This window comes from Lonchura striata, chromosome 12 (genome assembly GCF_046129695.1).
Source record: "Lonchura striata isolate bLonStr1 chromosome 12, bLonStr1.mat, whole genome shotgun sequence".
In the NCBI taxonomy this organism is placed as follows: Eukaryota; Metazoa; Chordata; class Aves; order Passeriformes; family Estrildidae; genus Lonchura; species Lonchura striata.
The window spans coordinates 15301677-15322246 of NC_134614.1; the positions used below are offsets into that span (position 1 = coordinate 15301677).

At 42.8% G+C, this 20570-nt stretch overlaps 1 protein-coding gene across 2 annotated transcripts in view; it reads left to right on the forward strand.

Annotated features, from left to right (window-relative positions):
- The window catches only part of SETD5 (SET domain containing 5), a 67600-nt gene that overhangs the window by 43526 nt on the left and 3504 nt on the right, over positions 1-20570 (forward strand). For both annotated transcript variants that reach the window (XM_077786134.1, XM_021531454.2), the window contains exons 12-22: positions 123-369; positions 561-641; positions 2971-3276; positions 4105-4422; positions 4924-5166; positions 8511-8640; positions 9792-10045; positions 11399-11455; positions 12866-13333; positions 14998-15281; positions 17988-18121. In XM_077786134.1, the coding sequence (XP_077642260.1) occupies positions 123-369; positions 561-641; positions 2971-3276; positions 4105-4422; positions 4924-5166; positions 8511-8640; positions 9792-10045; positions 11399-11455; positions 12866-13333; positions 14998-15281; positions 17988-18121 (2522 nt within the window). The remainder of the gene's footprint in view (positions 1-122; positions 370-560; positions 642-2970; positions 3277-4104; positions 4423-4923; positions 5167-8510; positions 8641-9791; positions 10046-11398; positions 11456-12865; positions 13334-14997; positions 15282-17987; positions 18122-20570) is intronic.

Here is a 20570-nt window from a genome sequence, read left to right on the forward strand (position 1 = left end):
AGGTAGCCTGCTGTCCTTGCTTTGGCACGTGGTGAGATGTTTAGTAGGAGATGTATTGAATGTCTCTGTGCAGGGGTTGAGAAATGAAGAGTGACACAAATTATGTTTGTGTTTTGGAGCAGCAATTATAAAGTGGACTGTGCGTGTCACAAGGGGAACCGGAATTGCCCTGTGCAGAAACGTAGCCCAAATGCTGCAGAACACCTACCTCCACCTGTTTTAGGCACACTGATTGGGGCAGAAACACGCCGGCGAAAGGCCCGTCGAAAGGAGCTAGAAATGGAACAGCAGAGCATTGCGTCGGATGAGAACAGCAGTCAGCAAACCGAGGAAGTTCCTGAGGGACCTGCAGCAGTCAGTGACAATGAGGTAAAATCTTTGCCCCCTTGTTCTATATGTTAGCATTCAGTGCTGCAGGAGTCTGATCCAATAGCATTGGAATCTTCAGGACAGAAACTGCAGGAAGCCTTTTTTTTAGACATTTAGCACCTTAAATTATCATAGAAATCTTGGTAACTTTGAAACAGTACTGGGTTACTTAATCTGGGTTTCTTTCTCAGGTGCCAGAGAAGGAGGAGAAACAAGAAGGGGAGAAAGAGGAGCCTGTAGATGAACAGGGAGCCTTGGTCCACAGCAGACGGGCAAGTAGCTCTCTCTGTCTGGGTATCACCCTCTTTAGGACTTGCTTCATGCAGTGACCAACAGGTCCAGTTGGATATTTCACTTGTTCGAACACAAATCCCATCTGTTAGTGATCTTCAGTAATTTGATTAGCAACAGCAAAAAACAAAAGGAAGAGTGAAAAACAACCTAGGTTTGGTTGACTTCAAGTCACAGGATTTATGTTAGGGTGCTGCAGATTAGGAGATATACTATAGATTTGTTTCCTCATTGAAAGGTTTAACTGTTACTTTCAGGGCTGTTCTATAATCTAAAACACACCTTTAGCAAAACCATCAGCACCAGATTCCAAAAAGGTAATTGGACCTTTTTTATGTTCTGCTGCCCTTCCTTATTGCTATTACAAGAATTTATGGCACTATATAGAACCATAGCATAATTTGAGTTGGAAGGGACTATCAAAGGTCACCTACTCCTACCCCCACTCAGTGAGCAAGGATATCTTCAATTCCATCATACCATTAACTAGAACCTGGTTTTTCTTTAAACTTGATCATTTTTGCAGGGTTGGATTTGTAAAAAGGTATCTGTTCAGTATATGATTTCATAATCATGTTGCCATGTGTGGAAAAGAGTGGGATCAAGTTGCAAAAGTCAATAAGAGGGGTAGACCACCAACAGTACTATTGGCACTTACTCAGGAAATCTCTGTGTTTCCAAATTATTGTCATCTTAAACAGTCTTCTTGATCAAAATATATCTTAGTGCTCTGGGATCTTTGATAACACAGTTCTTTTTTATACTTCATCTTTATTGAGTAGAGCTGGTGGTTTTTTTCTTGTGTTGCTTATGGCTCCTGGGATTGCTGCCTGGATTAGAATGTTTTATGTGTGTGAATGGAGCCGTTCTGACTCTTAATTCATTAATTTAAATAAACAAGAGAAAAATCCAAACAAAAATGCAAATACACAAATAAAACAACCAACCAACCAGAAACCCAAGGAAGAAAACCAGAAAAATTGCTCCCATCCTTTTACCAGCCAACGAATGTATTGAAGCTAGGAATTCTCTGTTTTTCTTTGTTCACCAGTAATCACCTGTCTTCCTCTAATCAGTTATACAGATCTGCCAAGTGTAAATTTGCTGAGAATGCTTTAAATGTTAAGATAGTGCAGCAAACTGGAGAGCCAAGGGCCATCCAGTGGAGAGATGCTTGGATTAACTGATGGATTTTTTTAGAACAGATGAGATAAAGCAGTCAGTTTCCACTGAAATTTGAATGAGATCAGTTATCCATCAGATTGGCCTTAAAGCCTGGAGGGAAGATTTCATTTTAATGCAGGGAGGTTGATCTCTTTTTGGGACAGAATAGTTCAGTAAGCCTAAGCGAAGTGTTAGTTTCCTGTCAGCCTTTAAGCCCTGTTCCTGTAGGTTGCACCAGTTAATCTGCTTTAATGCGATTCAGTTTTCTATACTTGGCATCAGGTAAATACCCATCTCTGTAGTTTGCCCAGTCCCTTTGTGTGTGTGTGTAATATTTTTAACAGAACATTGTAAAGGCACGGCCATGGGCTCCAAGATACTTTCTCCATGATAAATCTCAGAAGACACTTGACCCCACTTCTTAAAATTCACTTGATTCTTGCCAGTCACTGCAACATTATTGTACTGGGCTTTTTATATGCATAGGTACCAGTTATTCCTGACACAGCCAGGTGATAGGATTTCCTGTCCTTTGTGTTTACCTAATAAATTGACTTGTTTTGCCTCTATTCTTTCATGTTCTGTTTTTCTTATCCACTATGTAAACTGCTTAGACCAGAGCTTTTATTTTTGAGCTGGGTCATCTTCTGACATTCTTGCTGGGAATAGAATGAATCTGGAATATTTTAATCAGTTTGTGTGGTGTATTACACTTGCTGCAAATTACATAATCATGTACATCTATTGCCCCAGACTTCTGTTTGATTGGTCATTAGCAAATAGCTCTGTTTCCAAGTCATCTCTCCACTCTACTTATGCTTTCTTATGGTTTTTAATTCTTCAAAATTATGCATTTCTTTGTGGCTGTATTATTAATATGACTCTGTAGTATCTAAGTGGTCCTATTTAAGAACAAAGTTGAGTTCTTCTACTTGCGCTACAAACACATGATTATGTTATTCTGGGAAATTTGCCATATTAAAAAAAATGCAAATAACTGATAAGAACTGCTTCTCTCTGTCCTCTGTCTGGCTTTTGTCAGTGCTGTTTGGTAGTTGTTCTCTTTGTGCTGCTTCCCATATCTGTTCTTGCCTTGTTTATGTCCATAATTTACCATGCTTACTTCAGTTTTCCCTTGTGTTGTAGTCCCGGGAAGACAGGAAGGTAGAAGCCATCATGCACATGTTTGAGAACTTAGAAAAGAGAAAGAGGAGACGAGAGCAACCATCAGACCGTAACAGCACTGATGCTGAAATCAACGTCAATTCTGAAGTTCCTGAGCTGGAAGAAGTTAAAACAGAGACTCCTGAAACTGAAGATGGAAGTTCAGCACCAAGTGCTCCTCCTCCTCCACCTCCTCCTCCTCCTCCTCCTCCTCCTCCTCTTCCTCCTCCTGCTTCTAACAGTACCAGCAGTACTGGGGTGAACACACGACGGTCCTCCCAAGTAGCGGTAAGATCAAGATAGAACTGTTTGCTATCTTGTACGAAGCTCAAGTGCAGCATTTCTGATCGTAAGAGCATTCAGGTGGGGAGGAGCTTTGTGGGCTTTCTAGCCCATTCTGAGTTAGGTAGGGACAGCTCTGAAGCTAGACCAGGCTGACCAGTGTTTTACCCAGTCTTCTCTTGAAAACCTCCAGGGATGGAGATTGCACCTCGTCCAGTTCATGACTGTTAGGCTGAAAAAATTTGCCATGTATCCAGTCTGAACCTCTCAGTTTAAGTCCATTGATGCACCACTGCATCTTCTTAGTGGCTTCAGGCTGTTTGTAGGAAGACTGCTGTTACATCCCCCTCAGTCCTCTCTGGGCTGAACAAGCCCAGCTCCTTCTCCAGACCTTTTGTACTGGTCTGAGCTTAAGTTGGATGCGTAAGTGCAGTGATGGAAAGTTCTTTTCTTTTGTTTGTTTGTTTGTTTTTTTGACCCAGTCTACTTTGGATGCATGTGTTCCCATTTTATGGCAGGGCTCAGACACTTGCCTGGAGTGCTCCATGTCAGCTCAGGTCAGGAATAAGAGCAGTTATCTTGAGACAAGCAGCAAGTTTCCTATTGCTGCTTTCTTCCTAAAGACCCATGTTCTGTCCTTTAAGAATGCAGAAGACAAAACGATAATGTGCCAGTGTTGAAGGGTCCCCAAGGCCATCTTATGAACCAACACAGAGTCCAACAAGATTTTGAGAGTCAGGTAGTGTCAATAAATAAATCTCAATTCTTGATCCTGTATGCAGAGAAAAGGAATACTCTCAGAGGTGCTCAGACTAATGACAGTTTATTTTGTAGGATGCTGTCCCCGAAAAAACAGTGACTAAGCCAGCTCCAGCAAAACCCTCCAGGCCCCGACCAAAAAGTCGCTTCTCTCGATACCGGACCAGTTCAGCACAAAGACTGAGAAGGCAGAAACAAGCCAGTTCCCAGCAAGCTGAACTCGCACAGGCTGTCCCAGAGGAAGGAAACACTGCCAGCTTGGTAACCACAACAGATGTCAGCAATGTGGAAGGGCCAGGAGAAGGCAGACAGTTGACAGGATCTGACCCAACTGCTATCCTGGCTACAGGATCCCAGTCTAAAGCTGCAGTAAAGTACCCCAAAACAAAGAAGGTAAATATAATCAAGTGCTCAAGGTTGGGATGGTGGGATGGCAGGTGTTCATTTAGGGTACAGCAAAGAGGTTAACTTTCAGCTTAGAACTGAAGACCAAGAAGGAATGTGACTGCAACTGTCATGTACAAGCTAGGATAAAGTTGGAAAGGAGGAAAAATTGCAGAAGATAGCAGGCAGCTGCCACATACTGGGCATAAATCAGCTGTTAATACATTTAGTTTTGTGTCTAGAAACTAGTTTTGAACAGGGTGATGAAGTTTTTGGAGAATCTTTTAATAAGATGAATGGAGCATAAAATCGAGCTACTTCTGTGACATTGGGTTGTGTCTCCAACTGTCAGGTGAGAATTTGGTTTGACACAGGAATTCCTTCCTGTTGAGAAGGAGGGAGGTTTTAGCATGTGGGCTGACTTGGGCATTGCTTCCAATACACCACTGTGCCATGTTGCCTTCCTTCTTCACCTGTGCTGGTTGCACTGACATGTCTTTCCTCCTTCAGTATCTTGTTACCGAGTGGCTGAACGACAAGGCAGAAAAGCAAGAGTGTCCAATTGAGTGTCCTCTGCGCATTACTACAGATCCAACAGTTTTGGCAACTACCCTAAATATGCTGCCAGGTCTCGTGCACTCCCCACTGATTTGTACCACACCTAAACACTACATCCGCTTTGGTTCACCTTTCAACCCTGAGAGACGTCGAAGGCCCTTTCTGTTGGATGGCATTTACAGCTCCTGTAAGAAGGTATGTTTTCTCGTGTCTTACCTTTACACAATGTATGCTTATCTTACTGGCCCTCTTGTAAAGTTGTTGTGTCCTTTTGGGGTTTATTTCCACGTATTCCCACTGAGCTAATGTGTTGATGCAGTGTCCAGGCTATGAGTGCTGACCTCCTTGCCAGAGTTCAGTTTTCATCCTTGGCTTTTGCTGTGGTAGAACAACTGTTCTGTGACTGCCCTTTTAGAAATACCTACTTTCAGATCTGCAGTGGCTGTTTATTATCCAGCATACACAATTCAAAGAGTGTTGATTGCTCCCCTTAGAAAGTTTTGTTACTACTTTCACAGTCAGAGGATGGTTGGCATTGTGGGGATAGGACAGTGTTGCAGAGGACCTCAAGAATCCAGTGCCTCAGTTAAGATTCACTGTCTTTGGGGAGCCTTTGTGGTTTAAAAGCTTTGAGTTGGCCTGTTCACAGAAATAAGTCCACAGCTCTTTGCTTGGCATCACAGACTGCCTGTCTACAGCAGATTCTTGAGGCCATGCAGGAAGCCTGGAGCAGGCCCAGCTAAGGATTTAGTTCCTTCAGAGATGACCAGTAAATGCCAGTATTTACCCATCTGCAGGGAAGGCAGGGAAGTTCACTCAGTCAGATTTATATTGGAATCTACCTACCCTGATGCCTGTTGGTTTTGCTCAGAGACTTTCCAGTTCCTGTGTGATTACCTGAAAAAAATTACACAGAAATCTTTCCTGCTCTCTCTGTCTTGGTGGATTTCAGGTACTATGTCCTGGTTTCTTTTCCTTCCTTTGTTTGAGGGTATTTTTCCAGAGAGAATCTTTGGACTTTACTGTTTTCCACTTTCAGCCAATTTGTTGCCATGCCCTAACAGTCTCTTCAGTATTTCCTTCATAGGTAAAGCTCTTCATGGTCCATATGTAGGTGTATGACAACACCTTGTCTGTTTCTGTGTGCCTGGGCAGCCTCCTCATGCATCTTTAAGCTGAGAACTGCAAGGTTTGAGCTTCTTTTGAACCTTAACAGTGTCTTTGAGCCCCAGGGAAGAGAGAAAAATCCAGAGCAAAGTTGGCAGTTACTTGGAGTTCTGTGCTTGGTGCAGTTGCCATACAACCAGCAAGCTCAAAATTGAGGGAAAATTATTGTCATGGAACAATTCTTCCAATCTGTTGCTGTATTTGACTCTTTTCTAGTCAAATGATAATTCTCACTGCTGGACAGGGAGTGGACTAGTCTCACTATTGATGACTTCTGTTTAGTCCACACCTTCCTTGAAGTTGTGCCCAAGACTGGGCGTTGTGTTGCAGCTGGGACATTTTCAAAGCAGAAATGTTGCTTTGTGTCTTCTGACCTGTACCCATTTTGTGCATCCCAGTATGGCTGAGTTTTCTTTGACAGGTTGATTTAAACTCATGTTCAGTTCATGATTTTGTATGTTTGTCAGAACAACCCGTTAGTCTTGTAGCCTGTAATTGTAGAAGTGATTGTTCTAGACTCTGCTAAGCTGTGTCTTGTTTTTCTCTATCCATTTCCCAGTTTAGTAGGGAAATTATTAATGGTGTCATCTAGCATTCTTGTTTCGTAATCTGAACAAACTTAAATATGGTATCTATTCCATTGTATAGTTAATAAAGTATTGAAAGTTAATGTGTCCAGAACAGATGTTGCAGGAATAATTAGTTACATTTCTACTTTTTGAATGTAAATAATTGTTAGCTGTTCTAATGAGAGGTTTCATCCATTTCGTAGGAGTTCCCTGGCTTTTTCTTGGAAAATTATTTTTAGCATTTGATGGTTTTATGATTAACAGTCTGGAGATCTAGAAATCTGCTTCTTATGTTCAGGAATGCTTAGTAAACTCACAGGGGACACCTTCTTTTTAGCCAGCTGAGGTCTAGAAATGGTCCAGAACTTGATGATACGCTCTCTCAAGGCCTGATCTGTGTCTTATCTATTTTTGACTACTCAGCCAAGGAGGTTGATTTATAAAGGCTGTTGAAATAGATCACATATTTTCTTGGATTGTCAGCAGGCCTCATCCTTAAGCTACTGAGAACTGTGCCAAAAAACTCAGCTGATGATGTCAGTTTTCATCCAAAGCATGGCAGTGTCTGAACCTCGCAAGGAAACTGAACTGTAAGCTGCTCTCACGTTAATCACACCCTGTGCAGTGACTTGGCTGTCAGATCAGATGCCACGTTTGAGGTAGAGGTGCTCCAGACTGGCTGCCACTTCTCCCTTTTGCTGGCGGCCACAGTGGAAACCCTTGAGTTACATTTGAACAAAGAAGAAGTGTCTACTGTGCAGTAGTGAAGGCCATCAAAATAGATCCTGTCACCTGCTCTTCATCCTCGCTTTGAAGTTTTCACTTTGAGGATTGTGGCCACTGAGTTTGTGATGTACTTTCATGATAGCTTTGAGGAATCATAAGACACACACGTGTATCCCTAATAGGATACACATTGCTGGCATGCAGATGAACTGTGGATTCCTGAAAGGTAAAAGTACAATTTTAAACCTCTCTAGGACAAGAGGAATCTGGTACAGTGAGTCCCCTGGGTAAACTGCACAAATGAAAATTGCTGTTTGCTTTTTTTCTGCAATTTGCTGTCATTTCACTGGATCAGCCGAGTGTTTTCCCTTATATTGTGGCAGTTACCTTTATAGTAGAATAAGCAAAGATTCCTGCCTGCCATCAGGAGTCAGTCTGTATCAAGATATAGGCTAGCATGCCCACTGCAGCAGCTGATTTGCTGAGGCTTCAGTTCATGTTTGCTTCTGTGAGAAGTGAAACATTCTTAATTGTCCACGTTCAGAAGACTACTGTGACTTACCTTTTTTATTAGTAGCTGAAGAAAATATTTGTTTTTTTATTCTTTTCTTGGCTTACCCTCCTTGAAAACTGCTGGTTGCATTTTAATCAGATTTTTTTTGCTCAAATTTGCTCTCCTTGGCAGGAAACAGCTTTTTTGCAAAAATCAGTGGTTGTACATAGTTCATTATATTTGCATCCCTTTTCTTTTAAATTACTATTGTTTTAATAGTTTTAGGTGCCACTGTCCTGCATTTTTATGTTTATAATTTGCTCTTTACTTATGTCTGGTACTGCTGATGATTGCTGCTCCCAGAACCTGTGTCAGGAAGGGCACAGCCCCACCACAGTAGGTGGGCTCAGTGCTGACAGCCGTGTTCTAACACACTCCCTCCCGAGCACACACCAGCGAGGTAACACCAGGCTGCTGAGCAGCCTGCCCTGCTCACACAAGTGTAGGAGTTGGAGTGCATCCTGCAGGATTGCAGAGAAAGTTCCCGAGGAGTTTCACGTTTATGCAGTCTCGTTCTGTTTCAGCGCTGGATCAAACAAGCCCTGGAAGAGGGGATGACTCAGACCTCAGCAGCTCCGCCAGAGAACAGAACCCAGTGTCTATACCAAAGCAATGACAACAGCAGCTCCTCCAGCATCTGCAAAGATGACACAGGTAAGTGTCCAGCACCATCAGGGCAGCATGGGCACTGGAGTCAGACTGGGGAAGGTGCTGAATACCAAAGGCAACTGTATAAGTGACATCTTAATGTGTCCTGCTGCCTGATGGCACATCTTATGGGTAGGTGAGAATGTTGCTTTGTCGTTCATTCAAATTTCTGCAGACCCATTCTAGCTTGAGCATCTGTAAAGTTTCTCAGTATTTTCCTGTGAAAAGATAATCACTTAACATTGCAGTATCAATCTCAGTGCTCTGGTCTTGTGCAACAGAAGAGAGGGGTTAGAGGGAAGAGAGCCCAGGATCATCTCTTTTTAGCAAGATGCTGTTAGAAGGACGACTAAATACCTGCTGACTGTAGGAGGATGTAGCAAAGTCTTACGGGCATGTGTGTAATAAACAAATTACTAAGTAAGTCTCAAGGATGAAGAAGCTAAAATCTGAGTTAAATAGTTAAGTATTGTGTCTGAGTTTACAAAGAGAGTGCAGATCAGCCCAGTCAGGGATCTGTTTTCCAAGGATGACAGGCAAGAAGCTAGACATCAAATAGATAATACAAATTTGATTATTGAAAGGTTAGATGAATAGGAAATGAACAGAATGCTGTACATCTCGAGTAAGACCTAACCTGTAGAATTTACTGGTGATTTGTTCTTGTTTTTTTTTAACTAAGCATCAGAAAATATTTTGAAGAGAGGGAAAGGCTTTAATCCTTTGTGGAAGTGGAAATATGCTTGGGCTGTATTGATGTAGCCTATAGGGAACTGTTAGGTTCAGGTAGTGATAACTGAGCTGGCTTTGATTTGTTTGTAAGAATCATAATGACATGTCCTCTGACCTCTCTCCTCTATTCTCCTCTTTTTAACCTTTCCTGTCTTCCTTTCCCCTAGCTCCCTCTTGTGCTTGCTACTAGTTGAAATATTTGCTTTCCTTGTTCACTGCATGTTCCTGATGATGTATTGTTCTGTTACCAGTATCTAAACATTGATGTAGAAGTAACTCAGAGGTCCTTCATTTTTAGGAGTCTTTTATAGTTGCATTAAAGACTCCTGGGCTTCATTTGGGCTGGGAGTAGAGGGAAGAGGACAGCACGTGATTTGCTCATGTTCAGTGGGTCAGCCGTGTCCTCAGCTCAGTTTGTGTTTCAGACTTGCTGAGTCCCCTGAAGAAATGGAAGTCTCGCTACTTGATGGAGCAGAACGTGAAGAAGTTGCTGCGGCCGCTGTCTCCCGTCACGCCCCCGCCCCCCGTGCCCCCGGTGCCCGGCGCGGCGAGCCCGCAGCTGCCCACGCCCTGCTCGTCGCTGCCCGCCGACGAGGAGACGCGCAATGGTTACGGCGTCATGTTCTCACCCATCCCCTCTCTGGCTGCCAGCCGCTGCAATACTCCACTACAGTTCGAGGTAAATCTGCCCATAACTGGGTGTGCTAAAAACAAAAGAACGGCAATATTTGCAGCAGAGCTGGCACTAGGGCCTTCCTTTTTGAGTATGTATTCCTGAGCAGCATCACAGTCTCAGCCTCAAGAGCACTGCTGCCTTCCTCTTCTTCACTTCTAGACAGATCTGCTCTGTGAAATGTCAAACTTTGCTACAGCCCAGCCTCCCCTCACTCTGTAGCTATCAGTAACATTAGTCTTATCTTTTTTTTCTATTTCTGCAGAGTAGCTCCTAATTTCTCAGGTTTTTCAGTGACCTTTAATCATCTTCTCCATTTCAAATCTCTGTGCCAATGGGCTTTTCAATCCCTGCCACTTCCAAAGAGTACAAGTATTCTATTTCTCAGAGGCTGTAAAGCATCCTTGGCTCCTCTTCCCCTGAACAGCTTTCAGTAACCCAGAGTATGGTAGCGTTACTTCACATTGTCTTCCACTTTATTCTTTGGTTTTACAGATTGAGGTTTTTCAGACTCAATTTTGTGATCTTTTTAGAGTGGAAGCAATTCAGAGGATGCTTAGCCCTTCCTTATGCATAAGAGTGGCCAAAAGCATGATGCTTCTGCTTTTTTTGTGGAGTTTGTCAGAACTTTTTGTTAATAAATTTCTGAGATTCCTCAGTTTTCTGAGGTTCTCTGCTTTGCAGAAAAGAGTGACTCCTGCTATATTTCTCTGATAGCAACATGGCTCTGGGAATCCTGCCTCTCTGGTTCTATTTTAGGCCTGCTCAGTATAATGGAAAGGGAAGTGCTTGGGAAGAGCCCTTAACAGTGCTGTCACATGCATACACTGCCTTCACTGATACAGGTGCTCAGATGATACAATATTTTGTAAAGCTGCTCACACCTCTTCTCTTGACTTGAGCTGGAAAGGTGGCCCATGGTGGACTGAAAAACACATGTTTGTTTTATAGTATATGTTTGTGAAATGTCATTTTAGTCTTTGAGGGATCTTAGTTTACTTTCTGGACTGAACCAGGCTTTTCTTCTCTCCCATGTTCTCAGACTAAAAACCATGTGTCTTTCTCTATACTTCATGGTGCAAAGTCTGTCTGACAGCATCAGAAATACAGAGGTAGCTGCTGCTTTTCTTAACATTCACAGTGCTCTGTTTTGGGTACTAAGTTGCATCATGAGATGCAGTAACCCAGTCCTATCTGTGCTTCCAGGAAGCTTTAGAAACTACTTAACCAACCATGATGGTGTCCAGGCTGGGGCCAGTTGTTTAGAATAGCTATTGCTAACCTGTGTGCTTTTATACATTGTAGTTGCCTCTTGACTTTTGAAGCAGATGAATAACAAGATGCTTTACCCTCCTCTAGAACGTGTCCTCCCCCGAGAGCTCCCCTGCGCACAGGCCTGAGTCCATGTCACCTGAGGTAGCTATGGGAGCGTGGGTGCGTGGTGGGAGGGGAGGGAGGAGTGGCAGGCACTGGGAATAAGGGTGGAGCTTTAGTCACAGTAAGGCTGAGGAGAGTTTTCAGGGTTATCACAACAAAACAAACAAATTGAAGACTGGAATTTGATTCATTTGTTAACCTTGGTGGGAATCAGACAGTGCAAAGACTCAGTATGTCTCAGCTACTGAGATGTAGGCAAGAGATTTGGGGACCCTGGAATTACCATCACCAATTTCAGATTCAGCGCAGCCCATGAGTGGTCTGTGAAATTTACTGAATAGTGGCAAAATGACTGCTGGGAAAGGGAAAGTATTCACTAGTTTTGACTTACGAGCACACAGTGGTATGCCTGACCTGCTCTCTTCAGCCTTGACTTACCACCCACACACTTGCAGACTGAAAATGTTGAGGAGATGGTGAAATGTAGTATTTTGCTTACCCTGACCTGTTGTAAAAGATGAGATGAACTACCTTGCTCAGTGACTGTTTCATAGTAGAAAATATGCGCTCATCTCCAATGTGGTGGATTACTTGGAGCTGTAATACAGCTGGGGAAATGTTCTCAGCAATAGCAGGAGGGCAGAGCTGGTGCCTGGTGCTGCTGTGTTTTTCCCTTTGCACTGTAGTCCTGCAAAGAGGATGAAATCTTGTCAGTTATACTCATTGTTTGAGATCCTGATATATTAATGTGATGAAGGAGATGATTATTCTGCTGCCCTGGAGGGTTTTTGGCACTTTAAGTAGATAAATGAATATACTGTTGTATTATTGCCTAGTGCTCCACAAACTCTGACAGCACAAAGATGATTCCATTGTGGTTTTGTTGGAAACTGTGAAATGTAAAAATGCAGTAAAAATTAAATGAATGTACTATTGTTAGAGATTTCCAAAGTTCACAATAAGTGAAAACAAATGACTTAGAGGTCCTGGGTATTTTATTGTTAGGAAGTTAGTAGTGGCTGACTTGGGACAGGCAAGAACTTGGCTAATAAAACAGCAGGACAGCAGGTCTGTTCTTTTCTCTCCTGGCTACTGCTCTATATGAGCAGTATGCCTCTGATGTATGAGGCAATTGAAAATGTTGCGTTTAATTCATTAACTGCCTGAGGATAGTGTTGAGCTTTATCCTCTTGCTGCAGAAAGATTGCTGAAGGGGAAGGGTTATCCTGTATTGGACAGCTGAACTGATCATTGTTTAGTCTCAGTCATTTCCCTGTGGAACGAGGAGAACAGTGCAGGAAAGAACCAAAGGGGTAACCAGAAGGGAACGGAGAAACTGGAAGCTAGCATTGTACAGAAGGTTTTCTGACTTAAATTTCTCTCCCTACCCTTGCTTGACCTTTTTCCTGACTACCCACCCCCCTCCTATATCCTTCTTGGATTTTCCAGGTCTGCCCCCGATCCGACCTGGATTTGAAGGGTGGGTACCTGGATTCCAGTGCAAACACCTGCCAGGAACGGCCATCGCTGCTCAGCTTTGCATCCTCTGATGTGGCTCCACAATCCTCCATAAACTCTACTTCAGAGATGAACTTCCCAGGGAAAAGTGGGGAAGCCCAGATGCTGCTACGAAGCTCTGATCAGGCTTTTCGGACAGAGTTTAATTTAATGTATGCCTTCTCCCCATTGAACGCTATGCCCCGTGTGGACGGGTTGTTGCGGGGGTCTCCTCCTTTGGGAGAGAGGAAGCCAATGAATTCAGAAGCAGGATGCTGCAGCTCTCCTGCTGAAGGGTATTTCAGCAGACACGAGTCAGGGCTGCTCAAAGAGACAGTGCATGGGTCCATGTCCCCCTGCAGCGAGAGGGCTGCTGAAGGCACCAGAGCTGCTCCCCAGAATCCACCACAAAGGAAGAAGGCAAGTACTCCTGTAAAATAACTTCTTCGTTTGCCATGAGGTTTACTGTTCCCACTCAGATTACTGTAAAGACAGGGAGAACAGAGAGAGTCTGGGCAAGTTATCCAAGCATTCAGTGCCTGGGTGAAAACAATTGTTACATCCTTTAGGCAAGATTTTGATGTGAGAAGTGGAAAAAAAGACACCACTGTACAAGTACTTCTTCTGGGATCACAGAAAAAAGGGCCAAGGTACTGGAAGCTTTCATTAACAGTTGCTAAACTGAGACAAGACCCAAAGCAATAACACAGTGCAGCTGTACAGCTGCTGGAGGTGTTATTTATCAGGATGAAAAAGGTCCTTACTAATGAGGGTCTAATGTTTCAAAAGAAAACATGGGCTGTTTACCAGAACATTATTAGAACATTTCCATAACATTGCAACAAAAGTAAGATGAAGGTTATTTAAGCTTTAGCTCTTTGAAACTAAAAACACAGGAATATAGTTTAACAAAAGCAAATACATACTGGTTTCTTACAGCAGGCCAGTGACCCTTACGGGACTAAAACTGAAGTAAAATGTTACGTCAGGGTAGTGCTGTGATAAAATTGGGTACTCATGGGACAAATTATCAGTGCCTTTTCCTGTGCTTAGAATTTTTTTTTTATGGCAAGTGTGGTAACTCAGATCACTTGTGTAAGGGTCCAGCTGGATGGAATATCTCATTTCCTTTCCATTTCTGGAGTCTGTTGATTTTTTTAAATTTGTTTTTTCTTTTAAAATTACATTTAACTTAAAACCTTCATATGTTGAGTTACTTTTGGAAGTACCCTGTTCAATATTTTAGCATCATAAAGCCTTCTTTACGGGCATTGAGTCATAGCTGATAAATTCTTCAGCAGAGCTGCCTTCTGTGAGTCCTTTATGGCTCCTTACCTCATAATAACTCTGAGGAAAGTCACACTGAAAGGTAAGTGCCCAGCTGGAAATATTTGTGTCTTTTTAGTTCTGCTGACCTTGTGTTCTGAGGCTTTTATCTTTCATTGGTGTCTTTAATAAATCTGAGACTGCTTTGCCCAAAACACATTCTACCTTGGCTACGAGCTGTTTGTTTTGGTGGTAGTGCTGGAAGTTTGCAATGCCTCCGTAGAAGGAGCCTGCTCTAAGCAAGTTAAAATTCTGTGCAAGGCTTCACCAATCTTTTAGTGTTAATGTGGCTGAACTAGTGCAGGTGAACTGGGCACTGAAGATACAAGTTTTTTGAAGAAGACTCTTATTACCTGTTTTGGGGATGTACAGCTATTGAAAAAAATTACATAATATCATGAACCAGAGAGAGTGTATGGAGGATTTTATGAGGAAGGAGGTTACAGAAGCTTGTTGCTTGAATATGCATCTCCTGAAGTAATGCGAAAATCCAGGTGGTTAGAGAAGCAAGCGAGCTGGATGTTGTTACTGATGTATTGGTCATAAAAAGTAAAAGGAGGGTGATCATGGCAGTCTAAATTTGCACCACTTAGTTCTTTTCTGGAGTGCCTGCAGATGCAGCAAGAGTCGATAATCCCAATATGCCTTTTCAAGTTTTACCTGCAGACCGAGAAGATTTTTTGGACAGTGTGTGGGCCTGTTCCTCCCCCTGTCCTGGTCCTCTGTTCCCTGACTCATGGCTGTGTTTGCTCCCCCAGGTATCGCTCCTCGAGTACCGCAAGCGGAAACAGGAGGCCAAGGAGGGCGGCGACTCCGGGCGCAGCGCAGGGACCCCCACCCGGCAGGGCAGCAGCTCCGGGGCTGATGCGGACGGGAATGGCCTGTCAGGCTCCACAGCACGAACTCCATCCTCCCCACAAAGTGGCTTCTCCCCTTCTCATCCCTCCCTGCCTCACGTCGAGGACATCAGCCCACCAGACTCGAGGGGCTGTAGTTCCTCATCATCGCTCAGTAAATCCCAGGAGAGCATCAGCAGTAGGTGGTGAGTGTTATCCTCCCAAGCAAGGCTGAGATTCCCCTCCAGGGAAGGACCAAACTCCCCAGGGTGCATTTCCATAACAATATGTGCAGTGAAATGGATTCATTTGGGTCTCTTGGTATTGTTCTCTTTCATAATTGCTGAACAACTGTGAAAGATATCAGCAGTCTTCTCAGCTTGTCTTTTAGTTCTTGGTTTAGATATCAAAAATCTGTATTGAAAGGTACAAATTTAAGCAGTTGTTGCTCTTCCACAAGTTCCATTTTGAGGTCTTGGGTTGTTAAGGTCTTGCCCAGGCAATGAAAGTCTATTGCAGGTCTTTTTTTTTACTGAACCTTCACTCTTATTGGACATGAGTGATACTAAGTCCACTCCTGTTCTGAAGGAAAGCTTGCAGGCCTCTGTAGCTTTGCATTTGAGAAGCAGGGACTGTGCAATAACTCCAGCTTTGCTAATTTACCGGGCTGTGGTCAGTGGTGTGCCTAAGGCATGGACAAACTACCTTTATCATGGTTACCATGAGAAGGTTTGATAAGGGGAAAGTCTTCCAAAATGTTTGAACCTGGTCCAAAACATGAAGCGGCGCACTGAATTGCCAAATGTGGCATTATGGAGCCAGTGATGGCTGGGAGGTTGTGCTGGCTGGATCTGTGTAGGGCACGGGCTCTGCTGCCCTGGAGTCAGGCTCTGGTTGTGCACACCACAGCAGAAAGGCACACACAGACACACACCCCCCTTTCCTGGTGCTGATCTCCATATACATGGTTGGGTCACTGCTCGGGTAATGGCAGGGGGGTGGCATGAGGAGAAATTCAAAGCAGTGCTGAGGGCGATGAGAAGTACAAAGTTTGTGTTGAAAGCACTTTGGTGAATTTGGAGGAGTAATAGACCTGTTTCCTTCCTTTCCCATCACTTTTCAAGCAGAGTTTAATGAAAACAATTTGTCTTTTACCTCTCTGACAGTTTTTTGTCTACTACATGACCTTCTGCCAGATATTGGGACTGACCACAGCTGAGGCAGTCTGCTAATTATTAGTTTATCATCATTATTTTATTTTCAAATATTCTATAAAAATGATAATACTCCATGTTGTTCTTCTCCTGTGCTACTTCCTTCTGTCTGTAAAAGAGTGAGAAAATGCCAACCAGCTGAATGAACTAAAACTAGTTCAGGGTGAGGTGTCAGTGTGGCATCCTTCATTTTGTACCATCTTTTGTATTCTCTGAGCTTCATCTGCTGCTCCCTCAGCAGGTCCTGCTCTGGCTTCAGTTTCCCACATGGTTTCAGGAGTAAGTATTGTGTGGATATAAAGATCCTATTGTTACAGGACACTGGATATAAAGTTGAAACCATGCTGATACATTTTGAAGTGGGATTAAGCAGATTTGCTGCCTTTAAAATTCGTGGGTTTCTGTGTTTTAATGGGCACTCCTGACAAACGTACACTCACCTTCTACTTTTAAAAAATATATTAGGACTTGTTACTGAGGTAAAGTGACCCAGTTTCATCTTTCACTTCATGTGCTTATATGTCAGATACATTTCCAGACATTCACAATAATATTTGGAACAGAAAAAATTGGTGGGAACTAAAATGCCATGCCTTAATGTGCAGGGTTTTCCAGATTTTTGCTGAATTCTGCAATAATTGAGAATAGCTTTCAGTAAAAAAAAAAAAAAAAACCACAATGGTTTGTCTATATCAGTTGCCAGGATAAAGCCATCATAATGTAAACAGATGTGCTGCTGCCCAGTAAACCCAGCCTTGCAGAAAACAAGTCTCCAAACAAACAAAATAATAAAAAACCCCTAATGGAAAGGGCAGTTTTCTATACCTCTTAACAACAATTAAATACTGAATTCAGTCAATATGGAGTAAATATACATGCTTCCATCATATGCAATGCATTAATATAACCTAAGTATTTCAATTCAGGCATTTTTAAGGCACAAATTCATCAGTGTCCAGAGTAAAGGCATTGTAAATCCCTGGTCATGGTGATGCTGCCTGTAGGTTAAAAAAACATTTCCAAAGAGATTTGGATGGTCCTGTGCATAGTAGAATGAATGTTGACCCAGAGGCCTGAAGTTTGTAGCTCTTGTTTTTCTTCAATGGTTTGGCTTTAGGAAAGCCACTTCACCTCTTTGTCACCCTCAGACAAGACATTATAAAATGGAATGATTCTAGCATTAATCTTGAGTGGAGAGTTTTCACACTACAAAATTAACAGGACAAAATGGCATTAGTGGGCAAAATGGCCCAGCTAGCTCTGCTCTGGAATATTGCAGTATGCAACCATATTGTCTTGGCACAGTATTATCAGAAAGGTATTGAACTTCCTTCTGCTTTGTTTAAATTAACATAATTATGCAAAATAACTGCAGTTAATCTTAAGCCAATACCAGGATTTTCAAAAAAGTCTTGAATCTCAAAATTATTTTTCTGCAACCATGTGATTTACTGAACTGGATGCTTATACCATGTTTTTAATTAAAGACTTGGTGTTCTGAGGACAGTGGCATTATGACAGCAGGGAACAGCAGTCTGAAATGCTACTGGAGGTTTTTTACATGGCAGAAGCAGTTCAGCAGTTCGTTTGTTCTTCATCTGTCTAAAGAGGTGGTGGTCTCTGATCCCCTGTGCATTGGTGACATTGCTCTCAGCTATGTCACAGCACTTCTCAGCTGTCCCTGGGGTTTTGTTGCAGGATGGTGCCGACGTCAGTGGAGAGGCTGCGGGAGGGCCGGGGGATGCTGGAGAAGGTGCTGCGGAGCGGTGCAAAGGTGTCCCAGAGACACGAATCCTCCCCTACCCAGGACAGCGCTCTGGAGAGAGATGCAGGTAGGATGGTGAGACTTGGGGACGTTGCTTGGTGGGAAATTATGGGCTTGGATAACTTTGCCAGCTGGTCTGTGAAGTTGATTAGTTGTACCTTCATCTTTAACATTATCAAAGCTGCCTTTTGCAAACCAAACTTTACTGTTACTCAGATATTGCTTGAGCCTGTATCCCTCTTCTGTTAGATCTGGAAGACTTCTAGATTTTTTTCTAGGGATTGAATTCATGATTGCCTGCACCTTGACTCTGACAAATTCTTTATCCTTGGGCAGATGGGCTAGCAACTCCTATGCTCTGAAAGAGCTGTAATTTAATGGTCATTGGGTGCACATTCAGACAAGTATATTACCTTGTTTCTGAGCAGTTTAGAGCAGGTATGTATTTCCTTCATTCCAAATCAGACTTTCCCCAATTGCAGTAAGGTATGTTTGAGACCAGCTTTGAAAATTGGCTTCTCATTTGGAGTTCTTCTGGTTTTTACATCTAAGCACATTCTTTCAATGCTTTTTCTTCATCTAGTCTTGAGAGAAAGACTCCCTTTTCCCTATCAAATAAGTCACACTTTCATGGGACCCCGTTTGGAGTCTTTCCCATACCAGTGGAACTGGCTTTCCTGGTTATTTTTAGAAGGGTGGGCAAAATCTAGGCTCTTGGTACAGGTCTTTGCCCAGTGTAACCTGTACAGCTCTGGCTCTTCAGTGTTACTCAAGAATTAGGATGGAGTTAAACTTTCATCTGCACTGATAAATTCTTTCTTGTTACATAAACCCCATCCCATTCTGAGTTGTGAAAACCTAATGCTGCAGCTGACAAAAGTCATCTTGTTTCCTTCATCCTAGCACAGCAAAGTACATTTTTTCTTTTTTTGCTTGCTCTGGCAATTTCTTCAGCTGCTTGTTTAGATTCTTGTTTAGATTCTTTGAGCTACCTCCCCTCCCCCAGCTGCTGTTCTGCTTCTTAGTGAAACAAATGGGTGGCTGAGTCCCTGCTGTTCCTAGTAGCACCTGGAGGAGTTATGAAGATGCACATTTTAACTTGCTGCTGCTGTAGCAGATATTAACAGGAACTAAAAAATCCCAAAGTTGCAGGGTTTGCTGATGAGGCATGTAGCAATGAAATGGAATTTGTGTGCATTGCATGCTTCTGAGAACTGCAGCTGCTCTCAGCAAAACCTGTCACTTCATATATGCTTTAGGTGGACACAGGCCAGTACAGCCAAGAAGAGCAGTTATTCACATCCTTCCCTTGTGCATCTATTGAGATGGGAGAGGAAGATGTTGGCTCTAGATTTTAAGTTTACATAAAGCAAATTCAGAAAGGTCACAGTTTATTTACCATTTGTAATTTAGTCTTTCAGTAGTCTTTAACTTGTCAAGGTTTCCTTCTGGAACAGGCACTGCCAGTAAATTGTGTAGCCCTACTGGTGTGCCTAGCCTTTTAAGAAAATTTTTTAAGATTTTCTTTCAGAAATCTTTAGATTTCTTGTTATTCTCATACTTGACTTCTGCTAATCACAATGTCCGAATTGAACAGCTCTTCTGTACTTGACTTTTTAACAAAACATGCCCTAAACTTCTGAATTTTGCCATTCTGCAGTACTTGTGATGCCTTGAGAAGGCTGACCTAGAATAGAGGTTAGACAGAGTTAAAGTAGGTATTTATTAAAAGGCCTTAAAGGATACACCTTGGGCAATACAAGACCCAGGCCAGGCCACACCCAAGATGTACCCAAAATGATCACAAAATGGATGACCGGTCACACGGTCTCACACTTATAAGTTTTGGCCCATTTGCATATTGGAGTTAATGTGCAATTATAACTTTAGGTTATGAAGTTCCATCCTTCTTGTTCTCTCTCTTCAATTCACCGTTGTTTGTACTTTTTGGACCTGGAGCTTGTAACAGTTGTCCTTGGACAAGCTGGAAAAGGATTGTTTTGTCTACCTACTGTGTGAAGAGAACTTGCTAATGCTTAATATGAAGCTCAGAGTTACACATTAAAGCAGCACAGAATCTGAAAAATATAAAAGCTAAAACTTAAGGCATTACTTGGAATGTCACCAAACAGCCCATTGCAGCATCGATGACATTTCAGAAATGGAAGGTGGCACAGGACACATGCTGGAAGCTTCACACCCCAGTGTCTGTGCAGGCCTGCGCCCTGAGGGAATTTCTGAGCCTCAAGAACAGACAAGAGCTACATCTGGATCCGTGTTAGCTAAGCCAGCACTATGATATAGCACAGAGAGGACAATGGCAACAGAACCATGGGCACTACTGGCACTGATGCTTGTTGTCAGTGCAGCTGGGGCAAAGCCAGACTTGTCTGGCAGAAGTACAGAGCAGACTGAGGCAGCGTGTCCTGTTTCATGACTGAGACACATCTGTCATAGAAATTTGATACTAATACCAACACTGTTTCACCAAGGCATTTCAAACGCAGCTGCTGAGA